General features: G+C 39.9%; 1 protein-coding gene across 1 annotated transcript in view; it reads left to right on the forward strand.

Annotated features, from left to right (window-relative positions):
• The first annotated feature begins 7,739 nt into the window (after positions 1-7,739).
• Positions 7,740-15,249, forward strand: part of SLCO4C1 (solute carrier organic anion transporter family member 4C1) — a 59,057-nt gene continuing 51,547 nt past the window's right edge. Inside the window, exons 1-2 of the mRNA XM_081132061.1 lie at positions 7,740-8,147; positions 12,123-12,386. Of these exons, the coding sequence (XP_080988187.1) occupies positions 7,805-8,147; positions 12,123-12,386 (607 nt within the window). The 5' untranslated portion in view covers positions 7,740-7,804. The remainder of the gene's footprint in view (positions 8,148-12,122; positions 12,387-15,249) is intronic.

A 15,249-nucleotide genomic window follows, 5' to 3' on the forward strand; every position in this document is an offset into this window, starting at 1 on the left:
GCCGGGCTAGAACACAGTCCCTTTATTTGCCTGGCCAAGGCCTGGGGGAAACACAGGTTGCTGGCTATGGGAATAAGATCAGGAGAAGGAATGAAAGCGGTCCAGTGGAAGGACAACAGAATGCTAGTTATGGACCTGACACTAAATAGTTGTGTGATGAAACAAATTTAACTAAATTTATATTCTTGTCAGTATTTTAGGAAATTAATGGATGATTACAGAGTTTTAGTGTCACTGAATTTCACATTTGGAAAGGGCTTCGGTGATTGCAGACCCAAATCTGTATAGTTTGAATGCCTTCCACAATATTCTCAAGAGCCGACCAGCTAGCTCCTCTACTGATAGAAAATTTATCTATGGAGGTAGTCTATCCCATTTTGTATGGCTCTAATTCAATGGGTCTAGAACTTTTCTGTCTTAGAACTAAACCCCAACCCCCCATTTTTAGCAAATGGTTCCAGCTGGAGGCAGAAGCAGGAGAGATGGGTTTCTTCATTCTCAGAAGTCTTACTTCACAGAGAAAATACAAGCCGCAAGCCACTAGGGTGAGCTCACTCAACTGCCAAGCCCTTCGCACCCACAAACACATCTACATCTGCCCCGTGCTTCTCTGCCTGGCCACCCTGTGTTCCCTTCAGCCCTGGCTTCCGAGTCCTATGCTCAGGTGACATTCTCTCCACCTCCTCAGGAACCCTACCACATGGCTCTTTAAACTCTCACTTTGCATTGGCTTTTACCTTTCAGCATATAAATATGTTCAAGTTTTTCTCTTACCTTGTGTCCTTGACTACATTCACTCTCCTGTATTTTTCGTTTTCTTAAAACAGCTTTATTGAGATACAACTCACATACCATACAATTCACTCATTTTAAGTGTACAACTCAATGGTTTCTAGTATGGTAAGAGTTGTGCAACCTTAACCAAAATCAACTATATGTTTCTTTCTTGACATAGCCAAATAGCTTACTAGAGGGGTGCAGGGGGTGTCTCCTATCTCATCTCCATTAACTCCTCAGTGTACCACATTCTGGCTTCTGCTTGTACCTCTGCTCAGCTTAGATCACCAATCATACTCTAATTGAGAGGCAGGTATTAAAAATCTCTGTGCATTTGTCTATTTTTCCCTGCAGTTTTTTTTCTTTCTTTTTTGTGCATTTTGACATCTTGTTTTTAAGTGCCTAATTGTTTAGGATGCTTAAGCCCTCTTGATGAATTTACCCCTTTATTATCAGGAAATAACCTTCTTTATCCCAGATAATATATATGTATTTTTGCTGTGAAGTTTATTTGGACTGTTACTGTTATTAATGTAGCCACTACAGGTTTCTTTTGATTTGTGTAAGCACTAATCAAAATTTTCATTTTTTTACTTTTAGGTTATTATCATTTATATTTAAAGTATGTTTGTTGTAGGCAGTTATTTAATTGGTTCTTGCATTTTATATCAGATCTGATCATTTCCTTTTAATTGGAATGTTTACCATATTTTCACCTGTGATTATTTATAGAGTTAGGTTTAAATCATCGCCTTATTACTTGCTTTCTTTTTGTCTTACCCATTTTTGTTCTGTTTATCTCCTTTTTCTGCATTCTTTTGTTCTTGTTTTTAGGAGCACCTTCTAAAAGCTTTCACAAATTATAAAGTAGCAATGTAAGGGTTTGTTTGTTTGTTTTCCCTATGTCTACTGCCTTGAACTCTGTTCATTAAAGCTCTTACTTGTTTTTACAAGTAAATTATTTTGCTAATTAACAGTAGCCTGCTAGCTTCCTCAACCTCATACTAGACTTCTCCCAACTCCTAGTAAATTATGAAAAGATTACTATGGAAGAATATACAAAAGTTCCTCACTCACTATCACTTTGTTATTGGTCGATTTCCTGTTTCCAACTGCGTTGAGATTTTATATATATATATAGATTTCAGAGAGAGGAAGGGAGAGGGAGAGAGAGATAGAAACATCAATGATGAGACAGTCATTGATCGGCTGCCTCCTGCACACCCCCTGCTGGGGATCAACCCTGAAACCTGGGCATGTGCCCTGACTGGGAATTGAACCTCGATCTCCTGGATCACAGGCTGATGCTCAATCACTGAGCCACACTGGCTGGGTTACATTGAGCTTTTGGGTGCATTTGACATTAATCTTCCCGGAAGCAGGATGCAGAACAAATGATATCTTGATGTCCCTTAAGGTTCTATAAATCTAAATTTTAATAACCTTCACCATCTACTTCTGTTTGTTAAAAAAATGGGTAGGAATTAAATTGTGGGTTGATGGGACTATCAAGAGTTGTAGTTTATTTATTCAATAAAGATTACATTTTTGTCATGATCATAACATTGCGATTACATATGTCCTATAGAATCATAGCTTTTTAAAAAAATATATATTGATTTCAGAGAAAGGAAAGGAGAGGGAGAGAGAGAGAGACATCAACGATGAGAGAGTCATTGATCAGCTGCCTCCTGCACGCCCCCAACTGGGGATCGAGCCCACAACCCGGGCATGTGCCCTGACAGGGAATTGAACCCCGATTGACGGGATTCTAGGTTGATGCTCAACCGCTGAGCCACACCTGGCTGGGCGAATCATAGCATATTAATGACTGTTTCCAGGCATCAAAGTCAGATTTTGAGTGGAAAAGCAATATGTTTTAGAAGTAATATCCTAATTACTAATTTACAGTAGAATAATTTTCCTCTAGTTTAAAGCATTTCTCAATATATATAAGTCCAACAATGTTTTCTTCACTATATCTAATGTTGTGATGTTTGTATCACAAGTATGCTTTTATGAGTTCATAATGTTTTGAATAAATTATAATAATTATCACATATTAATATGACATCAAGTGGTATTAATAAATTTTTAATGCTTAACTTGATACTGTATAGTATTTTACACTAATACTAGTTTATTTTTCATAACCTATTGGGTTAGTTTTCTTATGGGATTATTGTATATGTTTACTTGTTTTCTTTTTAAAAAATTATGACCAGCCTTGTTTATGAATGTACTTTCTTCATTATTTATGGTTAGTAAGACTAAAAAAGTATAGATGTAATTTTTCAATATAAATATGTGTTTTTATATAACTGCAATCAAAACATTATTTTAAATAATCTAGTTCAGCATTACATTTTTTCTTAGATATAATTTGTTATTTTTAATTATGCATTTTGTAGAGCATTTAAAATGGAAAAGAAAGGTTAAGAATACAAGATCGCTTAGATTGCTTCATTGCTTATACTTAGTAATATGACATCAAGTGGTATTAATAAATTTTTAATGCTGGGATATTTTTTTCACAAGATGTATTTTAAATCATTTATTCATCCATCTATCCACCCACCCACCCACCCATCTATTTAAGAAATAGTTATTGCGTACCTACTACAACTATGAGTTCTGCCTATGGGGTTAGAGCAGTGAACAAGTTTGACAGTCTCTACTCTCAAGTAGTTTACACTCCTTGGAGACAGATCAACAACAAATAAACAAGAAAATATGTGTAGTAAAAAGTGGAAGATGAACATACAGTGATGCCATAGAGGGTGCTAGGTGGGTGGCCTAGGAAGGTCTCTGAGGAGGTAGCATGCAAACTGAGATAGGAGCACTGGGGATTAGCCAGAACAGAAGGGAAGAGTATTAAATACTGGCATTTTTAATTTACCTCAATAATATCTGCCCTTGTCCATCTTTGCATTCAGGCTCTCCCGAAGATCCCTCTAATTCTAATATTCTATGAGCCTCATAGTGTTATACTGGTAAAGGATTCACATCCAATCTGCAGCTATAAGGGAACTTATACAATATTAAAAGCACACAGAAAGGAAAATGATCAAGTACTCAACAGAGGTACATAAGTACATTTCATCCTATACGTGTATATCTACATGGAAGGCCAAAATATAATGAGAAGATTGCTTTTAAGCATGGAATCAGAGCAAGAAGAGTCAGTGAAATAACCTTGATAGCATCTGTCAGTAAGTCACTTTCCTTGGTTTATCCAGTGCCTGATGGGGAAGACTTAACTACTGTACATCCCAGAGAATGATATCCACAGGCAGGGGCATGTGCTCCTGTGTACATTGTTGGAGCTTTACTATAAAATTTGGATACTGTTCTTTCTCCCATTTTCCACCTTCAAAAATATAACAAAATTAATAACAATTTATTAATTACCTTCTGAAATTTAATGTCATATTTTAACTATGCTCACTAAATTTACCCTAGATTGAACAAAGAATTTAAAAAATAAGAATTTTCCATTTTCCACAGAATAATCAGGGACAAAACCTATCAGGTCTTTTTCATTTTGTTTGTTGTGTTTTGCTTTTCTGTCTTTGTTGCAAACCTGAACCTCCTTCCTTCTATCATTGCAGCATAAAGGATGTAGGGGAACAGGAAAGTGGTGTTGATAACACTTTTAGTAAGAACAATTTGTCTTTAAAATGAAGCAATAGCACTTCTGCTAGCTTTGAACACAACTCTATAACACTCCAAGAATAGAGATTTCTCCTTAGACAGTATAGATTTAAGTGCATGATGATTGTGCTACTTTGACTTTGATAGTATGATTTAAACTTATTTAAAAAATTTTTTTAATTGAATTTATTGGGGTGACACTGGTTAAGAAATTATACAAGTTTCAAGTGCTCAAGTCTACAACACATCGTCTATACACTGTATTGTGTGTTCACCACCCCAAGTCAAGTCTCCCTCCATCACCATTTATCCCTCCTACACCCTCCTCCATCTCGTCCCACCCCTAAGATGTGACTATATTTAATTAAATCTCATGAAAGCAAAATTTACTTATTGGTTAAATTACTTCATATTTCATAGATAAAAGTGATTATATCTATTTATACCTTTAGACACCACTTTAAGTCCATTTCTGTCTAAACTTTTTTTGGTAGGAGGCCTAGGAGGATTACTAAACCTAACTGGGATATCTGAAAGCTCTGGGGTATTCAGAACAGAATTAGTCTTCAAACCTTATCAACATCTGGTAAATATGAGTCTTGATCTCTTACAATTTCTATGAAATAATTCTAATCAACAGAGATAGGCTGTAGTAATTAAAAGAGAAAAATGCAAAGTTCAGGGAGATAACTGACTGAGAGAACTGACTTCATAACCCTGGCTGGTGTGGCTCAGTGGTTAGAGTGTCGGCCCTCGCACTGAAGGGTCACAAGTTTGATTCCCAGTCAAGGGCATGTACCTGGGTTGCAGGTTTGATCCCTGGCCCCAGTTGGGGCACGTGTGGGAGGCAACTGATCAATGTGTCTCTCTCACATCAATGTTTCTCTCTCTCGCCCTCTCCCTCCTTCCCTTCTACTCTCTCTAAAGGTCAATGGAAAAAAGGGGCAGGCCTTTTCTTAGGTATATGACCTTGGGTAAGTTACTAATCTGCTCTTTAATATGTAAAACAAGGTAATAATAGCTACTACTGCTCTTATAAGGATTAATAATGGGATATATTGCATACACTGAAAAATGTTATTTCAAAACCAATGTCACCCCAATAAATTTAATTAAAAATGTAAAAATAAAGTTATTTCCTATTTCTACTCTTTCTCTATGTTGTCAGTCTAGACCTTTTTTGACTGTGAGGGAACAAGAAACAGGATGTATGTCTGTTCAAAGTAAGATATATTTTTAAAATCTTAATCCCTCAACTTAGCAAATAAAGAATTGAAACTGAATTTTCACAAAATGCTACTTATACTTTGTGCCATGCACTGCGTTTTCTTTCTTCTGAATTGTAGCTTATTTCATTAAGAAGTAATAGTGTTTGAAAAACATTCCTGAAAGCCATCTTAATTGAGCCTAGTGCCTATAGTTAGAAGAAATAAAAAACATCGTATTTTAGGAGGAGAGGGAACCTTTCTATCACCATATTCTCTTCTCTGGATTAAAGGCTACACTAGATATGACCATCATATGTTACCAAATCATTGCTCTTCCTGGGGTCTTAGCATTGAATGTAGAAGTAGCTTCTTGGGCAGGCATCAGCCAGATGTTAAGTGAAGATAGCAAGACTTGAAAATTCTCTCTAGAACTTGATAGCATGATTAATTAATATGTAGTGAAGTACTCTAACTTCTAATAAAAGGGGCCTTATATATGAATAATAGTAGTAGTGCATTGAAAACAATATAATATAGCAGTATAGTACCCACTAACGTCTGAGACCTGTTTTGAGATATTTTATAATCAGTAATTAGATCTGAGGAAGTAGGTTCCTTAACACCCTACAGTCTTATGAAGCATAACAATTTTGTATATGTAGCCCTGAGTACCCAGCAAAAAGAAAATATGTATGTTTTATGATGTTCCTCATTGGAATAAACATTTAATTTAGGGAAAGAAATATTCTGAGATCTTGATATATAGCTTTAAAAACATTGTTGCTTAAAACATATTACTTTGAAATAGATTAGTCTTATCTTTTGAAGGGGAGCGAGAACAGATCCTTTGAAAACCGAATCGTGTCAGCATCACGTCACTCCTTGGTTCCAAATTTTCCTATTTCACTCACAATAAAAGCTAAAGTCCTATAATGGCCTACAAGGTGTGGCCCCAAACACTTCTCCTCCACCCTACCTGCACTCCTTCACCTGCCCTCAATTCCTACTTCTCTCCAACGATCTCATTCCACCCCAGCCACTATTTCTCCAACATACCAGGCTCTCTTCCTTGCCTCCTTCAGGCCTTAGCTGGAAAGACACCGCAGTGAGGCCTTCCCTCACTGCCCAGTTTAAAATGCGTTCCTCCCCTTCTCTAACACACACACTTTCTAGCCTGCCCTTGCTCCATTTTTCCCCACAGCACTTACCACAGTGAAATGCACTGTATACTCATTACTTACCCGTCTCTTACTAGAATGCAAGCACCATAAGGCGAGGGGTAATTGTCAGTTTCCATGCACACGTGTACCTCCAGAGCCTCCAACAGTGTTCGGCACCCAGGAAATAAATCTTTCCACGAATGAATGAATTGTAACTACGATGGTATAATGGCGTTCAGTTCTTCAAAGTGTTTTTCTTATTTGTTCCACCGGTAGAAATTATGTACCTGATTAACACTGTTGATCTGCAACATACTGCAGAAAGAATATCACGTATATGCTTTTAACGTTTAATTTTTATTCCTTCAGCTTTGGGGAAGTAAAACAAAAAAGGCAGCCCTGTCGTGATGGGGAGCAGGCGGGCAGGGCTTCCTTTCTAAAGGAGGGTGACAGGTCAGTCTTACCACGACGTTCGTGGAATCCCAGGTGCTGCACCGTGGCCGCGAGAGGCTTCAGGTCCCGGCACAGCCCGGCTCGGGAGCGACTAAGGAAGAAACCCGAGGGGTGTTTTCCGAACGGCCTCCGACGCAGCTCTGTTTGCAGCTCTCCCGCCGGCGCCGCGGGGGCGCTTCAGGGTCATCGGGACCCCCGGCCTCCGCCCGGTTCCCAGCCCCGGGCTCCGCGAGGGAGAGCGGCGGGCGGGGTGCACCTGGGGCGGCGGCCCACGCCCACGCCCGGCCCACGCCCACGCCGCGCCTTCCGGTTGGCGCCGGCGGCGACAGGTGAGCTGCGCGAACGCCAACTCCGCCGCCGGGCCGGCGGGCGCGCGGACGGAGCGCCCAGCGGCTGCGCGTCCAGAGCCCTGGGGGAGGCGGGAGGCGGGAGGCGGGCGGCGGGCGTCTCCCCGCACGGGGGCGCTGCCACCTGCCCGGGGGAGGAGCCAGAGCGCGACCTGGGCTTTTCGGCTGCTCGGACGCGCTGGAGTCGGGAGGACCCACCCGGACCATGAAGCGGGTGAAGGGCATTGAGAACCCGGCTTTCCTGAACTCCAGCCCGGACGCCCCGCGCCGTTTCTCTGCATCGCCCTCTCTCGTCGAGGTGTCCGTCTCGTCCGTCAACACCCCCCCGGAGAATTCGCTGCCGCACGAGCCCCCGGCGCCCCCGAAGTCACGGGAGCCGCCTCTGCCCGCAGCAGCTCCCCCTGGCTCCCGAGAGCCGTCGGGGCCGGAGTCGCGGTCGGAGTTCGAGGGGCCCTGCGGGTGGGGGAACTTCCAGCCCCGGTGTTTCCAGCTCTGCAACACGCCCCAGGGCTTTCTGGTCCACTACTGCCTCCTGGCCCTCACCCAAGGTAGGGTCCGGGGGCGAGGGCGGGGCGGCGCGGGGGTCGGGGGTCGGGGAAGGGCAGGTGCGCGGGGAGCCAGGTGGTCCACGCGCCCCCTAGGCCGCCCCGCCGCGGGCTGGCGAGCGCGCAAACCCGCATTAACCAGCCAGGTTCAGACTTCCACATTTTAGCTTCTCCTTTATCGCAGGAACGATTTAAAACTCGCCACACAGGCTTTTCTCCTCGGTGTCCTACCTCAGTTTCGCGGATTCGATGCCCCCCGGGGAGACTGAAATTACCGGAGCCTCCCCTTGGGGTGGTTGCCCTGGGGAATCTATTCTACATGACAAAAGCGTGCATTCGCCAAACCTCCAATGGAAGGGATTTTTTTACAGTTTCTGGAACGGAAGGATTTAGAAACTTGCAGGTGAGGGGAGGGCGGTTGTGAAAGGGGAAGCTTGTTGAATTTGTGCAGTGCGGTTAGCTACTGAGCCTTCGCGTCGCGCGCGTACACTGGGTTTGCGCTGAACAGGGGCTCGGGTGTGTCCCAGGGAGTTAGCGGAGGCTTCGGGCGCTGCTGAAGGATGTGGTCTTCCAAACACCGCGAGTTATGCAGTATCCGTTTTATTCAAGGATTTCTTCTACAGTCTCTTGGGAGTTACGGTCGAGTCCAGGGTTATAGCCTCAGGAGTTCGCAGTCTAAGCTTGGTTTGGAGGAGTGAGTGGTGGGGTGGAAGACAGTGGCTTAGTGAAGGTAGAAGCTGCTGGTGGTGCGTCTAAAGCAGGGGATGAAAGAATTGGGTAATTACACCAACTAACGTGACAAATTGAGGAGAGGTAGACGCTGAGGCGGAGGACATGGTAAAGGACATGTTGAAGGTTAATTAGAATTTAATAATATGTACATAGGTTTTGTCACTTAAGTTATAGTTTTAAAATATTTTGCAAGGAGGCAAGCAAGGACTTGATCGAAAGAAATGCCATGCAAGAAACATCGTGGGAAGGATTGGAAATTGCTCTTTTCTAAGATTAACAGACTAAATACAAATATATCCTTCCTGTTCTTATTTCTGTTCCTGTCTCAAAGGAACATCATGTCCCTTGCTTTGCACAAGTTAGGTGCTCAGTGTTGATTGCAAGTCGGACTGCTGATCATCTTCTAGAGGTAGTTTCGTGCTAACGAGTTACTTCCCTTTCCACCTTTCTTGTCCCCACTAAAGTTCACCTTCTCTCAATATCTTCATCTTAGTCAATTTCTTGATCTCAGTTGTTCAGAATCTGATTTCCCAGCATCTCAGTGTCAACGGATTGGAGAATTCAAAGAAGTTGTGTTACCAGCGAGATGAGGAGACCTCTTTTCTTGTCTCCTTGAATGAAAGATTTCAATCAAAAGACAAAGGGTAGAAAAGAAAGCAAGAATTTATTTACTTAGGACAGTGAATCAAGGAAGGGCATGGAAGAAGTAACAGGAGCCTAGGCTAGGCTACTTTGCTCACTGGGAAGCCAGAGAGAAGGGGGCCTTGGAGACAAGTTCAAAGGGATTAGCCCAGGAGGAGACGCTGCTGCCTGGTGCTCCATTGGTTGCAAGTATGGTGGGGTCCCTTGGAGTTTAGGCTGTAGGGAAAGGAGAGGGGGAAGGGAATGGCAGGGGAGTGCTCCCTGGGGAGAGAGCTTGGGTTTTTTTCAGGGGTTTTAAACGCTGGGCTTTTAGGGGAAGTCTTAGGGGGAAATCAATAGAATATTCATTAGCTTTATGCTAATATACCAAAATGAGATTTATTCTCTTATGTAGTCTGTCCTTGGGTGTGGTTGGCAAATGGCACTAATTGTATTTTTTAATCTGTTTCCCTGAGTAGGGTGACTTAAGCCATTTACCCTCTTGTTGGGGAGGAGAAATGCAAGCCATTTACTTTTAAGAATCCTTGGTTTGAGGAAGATAGGATTTACTAGGTGGCTGGAAACTGCTGTTTAGTTATCTTTCTTAATTTCCACTTGTCCTGGAATTTTCCTAGCTTCTTACTATTCTGTAACAGTTGGACACAAGTAAATAAATTCTTGTGTTTTATCTTAAAAAATGTATTCTGAAATTTCTATATTATTCCAGAAGACATCATGTTACATTTAATACAACATATTTTAAAAATGGTTATCAAATATAATTGGCACTCTTAAAAAATGTTTAGCCTGGAGCTACATCTACCCAGAGGTCCCCAATTTATTACCATGTTTCTCAAACATGATCCGTGGGAAGACTATTTCCATCATATATTAATAAGTGTTTAATTGTGAAGGGGGAACCCTAAAATTTGTCAGGTAAATTTACGTAACCCAACATTTCTCATTGTGTTAACAGGATTTCTCATTGAGATAAACAGGATTTCTCTTAGAACTTAATTTCCTAACATGCCTCCTATTTTCAGGTATTTACAATAGTGAGACATAATATGCGGTATTTCATGGAATTTCTTTTTTTTAAGCAGAGTTCTTGGAACTTCTGTAGCATAAATTCACATTGGGATTCATAGGCTTAAAGTGCCATACTTCCACAAGAGTTTATGTATTTACTTTTTCAGAAAAGTTTTACCATAAAGGCAAAGAGTTCTAATGACTGACTTTTTAATCACTATAGCAAATATGTTGGGAAGTTGATTTTTGGATAAGGAAATTTTCATATTCTCAGATAACCGTATTTCCTTATAAATATGTCATTCCTAGGTACTTTGGATACTTTATTTTACATTGAAATCTTAGGAACTGTAATTGACTTCTAGACTCATTAAACTGGCATAAAAGTATATTAGGACTTTTATTTTTAATTTTATTTTATATTTTAAAAATATCGTTATTGATTTATAAATCAGAGAGGAAGGGAGAGGGAGAGAGAGATTAAACATCGATGATGAGGGAGTCATTGATCTGTCTCCTGCATGCCCCCCACTGGGGATTGAACCTGCAACCCAAGCACGTGCCCTGACTGGGAATCAGACTGAGATCTCCTGGATCATAGGTTGATGATCAGCTCCTGAGCCATACCTGCCAGGCAGGACTTTTAAAACTTGTTATATCAATTTTCTTGAGAAAGCAAAATTTAAAAATATTATAGAGATCATGGCTTGTGTGCACTCATTCTATTAATAAATAAATGAAAACAAGTGATGGTATTTTCTTAAGAGAGGTAACCAATTAAAAACTTTGTAATTTGATCAGATGACTTTTCTTCTTAATTTATATTAATGTTTAAACTGTAAATTTAATCGATATTTGGACAGGCTATTTTTGTTGTCAGTCAAAATTGGATTTTCAGTCTTTCCTTGTTTACATTATATTCCTCCATTATAGTTATAATAAGCAGATGAAGTGTAAGTTTTTTCTTTTACTTTGCCTATGATTTAGCATCTTACAGGTTGACATAATACTCTTGATTTATGTTTACTTTTGCTCCAGGATGTTTAACTTTAATGTCTATAAGAGTGTTAGAAGAAAAAAGAGACTTGAGAGCTCAATTTCAACTTTCAAAGACTAAGTCAAGGATCTCTTGTTATATATAAATATGTTTAAGGACTGAATAACTTGGAAAGTGATTGAGCATTACTCAGATGACCTCTGGAATCTGCTATACTTTTTGTACTCTCCTAAGTGAGGGTGGTGAAAGTATGCTACACTTGGAAACTGGCAAACTGTCCTCTGAGATTTTACCAGTCTGACTTTTTGATTGTCATTTAAAGAAAAACAAAGTTAGCTACAATTTAGGATGTGGTAAGCATCAATTTTATTTAACACCTGAAAATTCACAAGTGTACAATTTAAAAGCAAACTGATTTTGTAAGGAAGTATGTTTGGGATTACCTACCATTGAAACTTTGAATCTGTCAAAAATTGGTACATTAAAAAAAAATATTAAAAAAAACGAACAACCAAACTTTAGTACATTGTGCTAATAATCGTAATCTATATGGTAAAGTTGTAATAATGCCCATACTTTTTTTTTCTTTTCTCTTTTAGGTATTGTGGTAAATGGCCTAGTAAATATTAGCATTTCCACTATTGAGAAGCGCTATGAAATGAAGAGTTCCCTGACCGGCCTGATATCATCAAGCTATGATATAGCATTCTGTTTGTTGTCTTTATTTGTTTCATACGTTGGCGAGAGAGGACACAAACCAAGATGGCTTGCATTTGCATCCTTTATGATTGGACTGGGAGCACTTGTCTTTTCACTGCCAAAATTTTTTAGTGGAAAATACCAATTGGGGTCCCCTTTTGAAGGTAGGTTTCTGTTGTGTTTTTGTTCTACTTCAAGAAGTAGTATGAAACTAGGTCATTAACTATATATTGCAACTCAGTTGTACGGGTAAGTAGGGTAAGGTGCCTTCCACTGCTCATTGCTTTGTTGTGATGGGAATGGTGTGTAGATTACAGAGAGAGATTGTGCAATAGCCATCACTTCCAAATTTTCAATCCTCTGATACTCATTCCCCATATTATACACAGTCCTCCTCAAAGAGTGATAACCTGTTTACCTTTGAGGTTGTGACTCGCTGGAGTTCTAAGATCCATAGTTTTTCCCTTTGCGGTTTTATTTGCTGTGCTTGTAGCTCTGTACCTGGACTTGTTGATTCCTGATTTGAGATAAAGAGAGGTGAAATTTATAGGAGGACTGAAGCTTTTCCAAAGGACTGAAGGACTTATGACTCTCCAAAGGCCCAGAACTTCAGGAGTCATCTAATGGGTTGCTCCAGTTAGATGAAGAAGCTTTATTTAGAGGGTCAAAAAAGAAATTTGATTGTTTTTATACTTTCTTTTTTCTCAAAGAATAATTTTTAATGGGAAAACAATTAGGATAGTACCAGAGGAATGAGCTAATGAAAGTTGACCTTAACATTTCTATTGTTCTTCCTGGAATTTTAATAGTAAATATAGAATAAAATCAGAGGGCTACCAAATCAGAAGATTTTAGGGTCTAGGTAAGTGAAGAAAAGGCTTAGAGTAAAAAGAAAGGAGAATTGGGGCCTGCTACAATATAGGCATTATTTTTTAAAAGTTAAGATTGTTATATTTGGGAGGATTAATATTGACAATTAATATTAAAGTGTTATTTCCCAAGACCAATTTCCCAATTATAGAATGATAACAAATAGCAAAATGTTTTCAATAACAAATTATATATATATTGATTTCAGAGAAGGGAAGGGAGGGAGAAAGAGGGATAGAAACATCAATGATGAGAGTGGTTGATTGGCTGCCTCCTGCACGCCCCCAACGGAATAGAGCCCGCAGCCCGGGCATGTGCCCTGACCCAGAATCAAACCGCGATCTCCTGGGTCCTAGGTCAGTGCTCAACTGCTGAGCAACGCCCGGCCAGGCACAAATTATATATTATGCAGCATGATTTTAGGAGTACACTTATTACGTAAGCATCCCTCATTTGGAAATAAAAATAGAATGTGCAAGCATATGGACCAATAGAGTATGTTTTTCAAATGTGATATAGTTTGTTATGAATGAGATAAGGTGAATGTGTTATCAGTGGAAAGAATACTTATTTTGAGTCTGGTACGTTATCTAAGATTGGACAAGATTTCATAAAGCCAATTTCACATAATTTCACTGGGGTAGTTTTAGGAACAAGTCACACAGGCCTTAGTATAACACCTTTGAAACCTTTAACAGTAAAGGACACTCTAAATTTTAGTCTGTCACACAAGAAACATGATACTGATTCTGTGATAGCAAAAATGCTACTATGTTATAGCATGCAGGAGGTAACCTTTGTACTGAATCTAATCTCTCACTCTTGTAGTTGACCAGATGCCCTACCTGTTCATATGGTATACAAACTTTGATAACAAACCTCTGACTCTCTAAAACATGATCATTTATTCTAGTACAAAAGCCTGATCTGTCTTCAGCAATCTTATTAGCTTCATCTCTTGCCATGTGCACCTTGAGTTACGGCCAATCTGAACAATTTATATTTCCCATAGGGAAATGGTCACAAATTAAGATGTGTGTTTGGCCAGAGCTGAAGCCAAGAAGATTGCTGAAGCCAGATCATAAGCTTTTAGTACGTTATTGTATACTGTGTAAATTTTCACCAAATTCGTATTGATACTTTTCTTATTTTAGCTGAAGTACATTAAATAGAGGTATTGGCTGATCTGTAAAATTTTTACTCTAAATTAAGACTCTTAATTTAAACAATAGCTTATCTGTGGCAAAAACTCATGTTGTCCTTGTGTTAGTCTGTCATATAATAAATATTGATATGAACTACACATATTGCTGGGAAAATGGCAGTGAAATAGTTAATTGCATCTGGATGTTATGTACTAGTGTGAAGAACCATAAAAACAATAACAAGATTGAGGAGAGTGTATGAAAGGAACAGATAGTATGAAGTAATAGTGTACAAAAGGGAAAATATGTGGCAAAGGGAAGGCTATTTAGATAATAACTGGGTGAGGAGCCAGCCTTGAAAGATGCTCTCCAGGATGAAGAAAACATGATCAAGGGCCTTGAAGCAGGAAAGAGTTCTTGGTAGGTTTTAGGATTGTCCGTGTTACCTAGCATGGTCAAACCAGGGGAGAGCGTGGCCTGAGATGAGCTTGGAGAGGCAGGTAGAGGCATGAGGCATTAGATTTTCCTTTAAGTGCAATGGAAAGTGTGGGAGAGGATTACACAGGGAAGAACATGATCTTTAAAATGATCGTTTTGGCTTCTGTTGACCTGAGGAACAGGATTAAGTGGGAGGAAATCACTCAGGAGGTTTTTATTGTAGTCCTGGTGTGACAGATGTGGTTGGGATTGGTGGCAGAAGAGATCTAGAGGAGTGACTGATTTTCAGTGTGTTTTAAGGGAAAAAGAGATAGGACTTTCTAGTGGATAGATTGTGAAGGAGGAATGAGTAATGACTCCTTGCTATTTACCTTGACCAACTGGGGCCATTTACTAGACTGTGGAAAACTAGGCAGAACAGAATTGGGAGTAAAAATCAGTAACTCAGGTTTGGACTTAAGTTTGAACTGCATATTATATATCCAATGTTGTAATATATATCTCTGACCTAGGTGTTTATGTAAATGTGCAAGTTATGCTTTCGTCTTCATTCCTAGAAACGCAAATACTGGGT

Source organism: Miniopterus schreibersii (assembly GCF_964146895.1).
Source record: "Miniopterus schreibersii genome assembly, chromosome: 3".
NCBI classification, from domain to species: domain Eukaryota; kingdom Metazoa; phylum Chordata; class Mammalia; order Chiroptera; family Miniopteridae; genus Miniopterus; species Miniopterus schreibersii.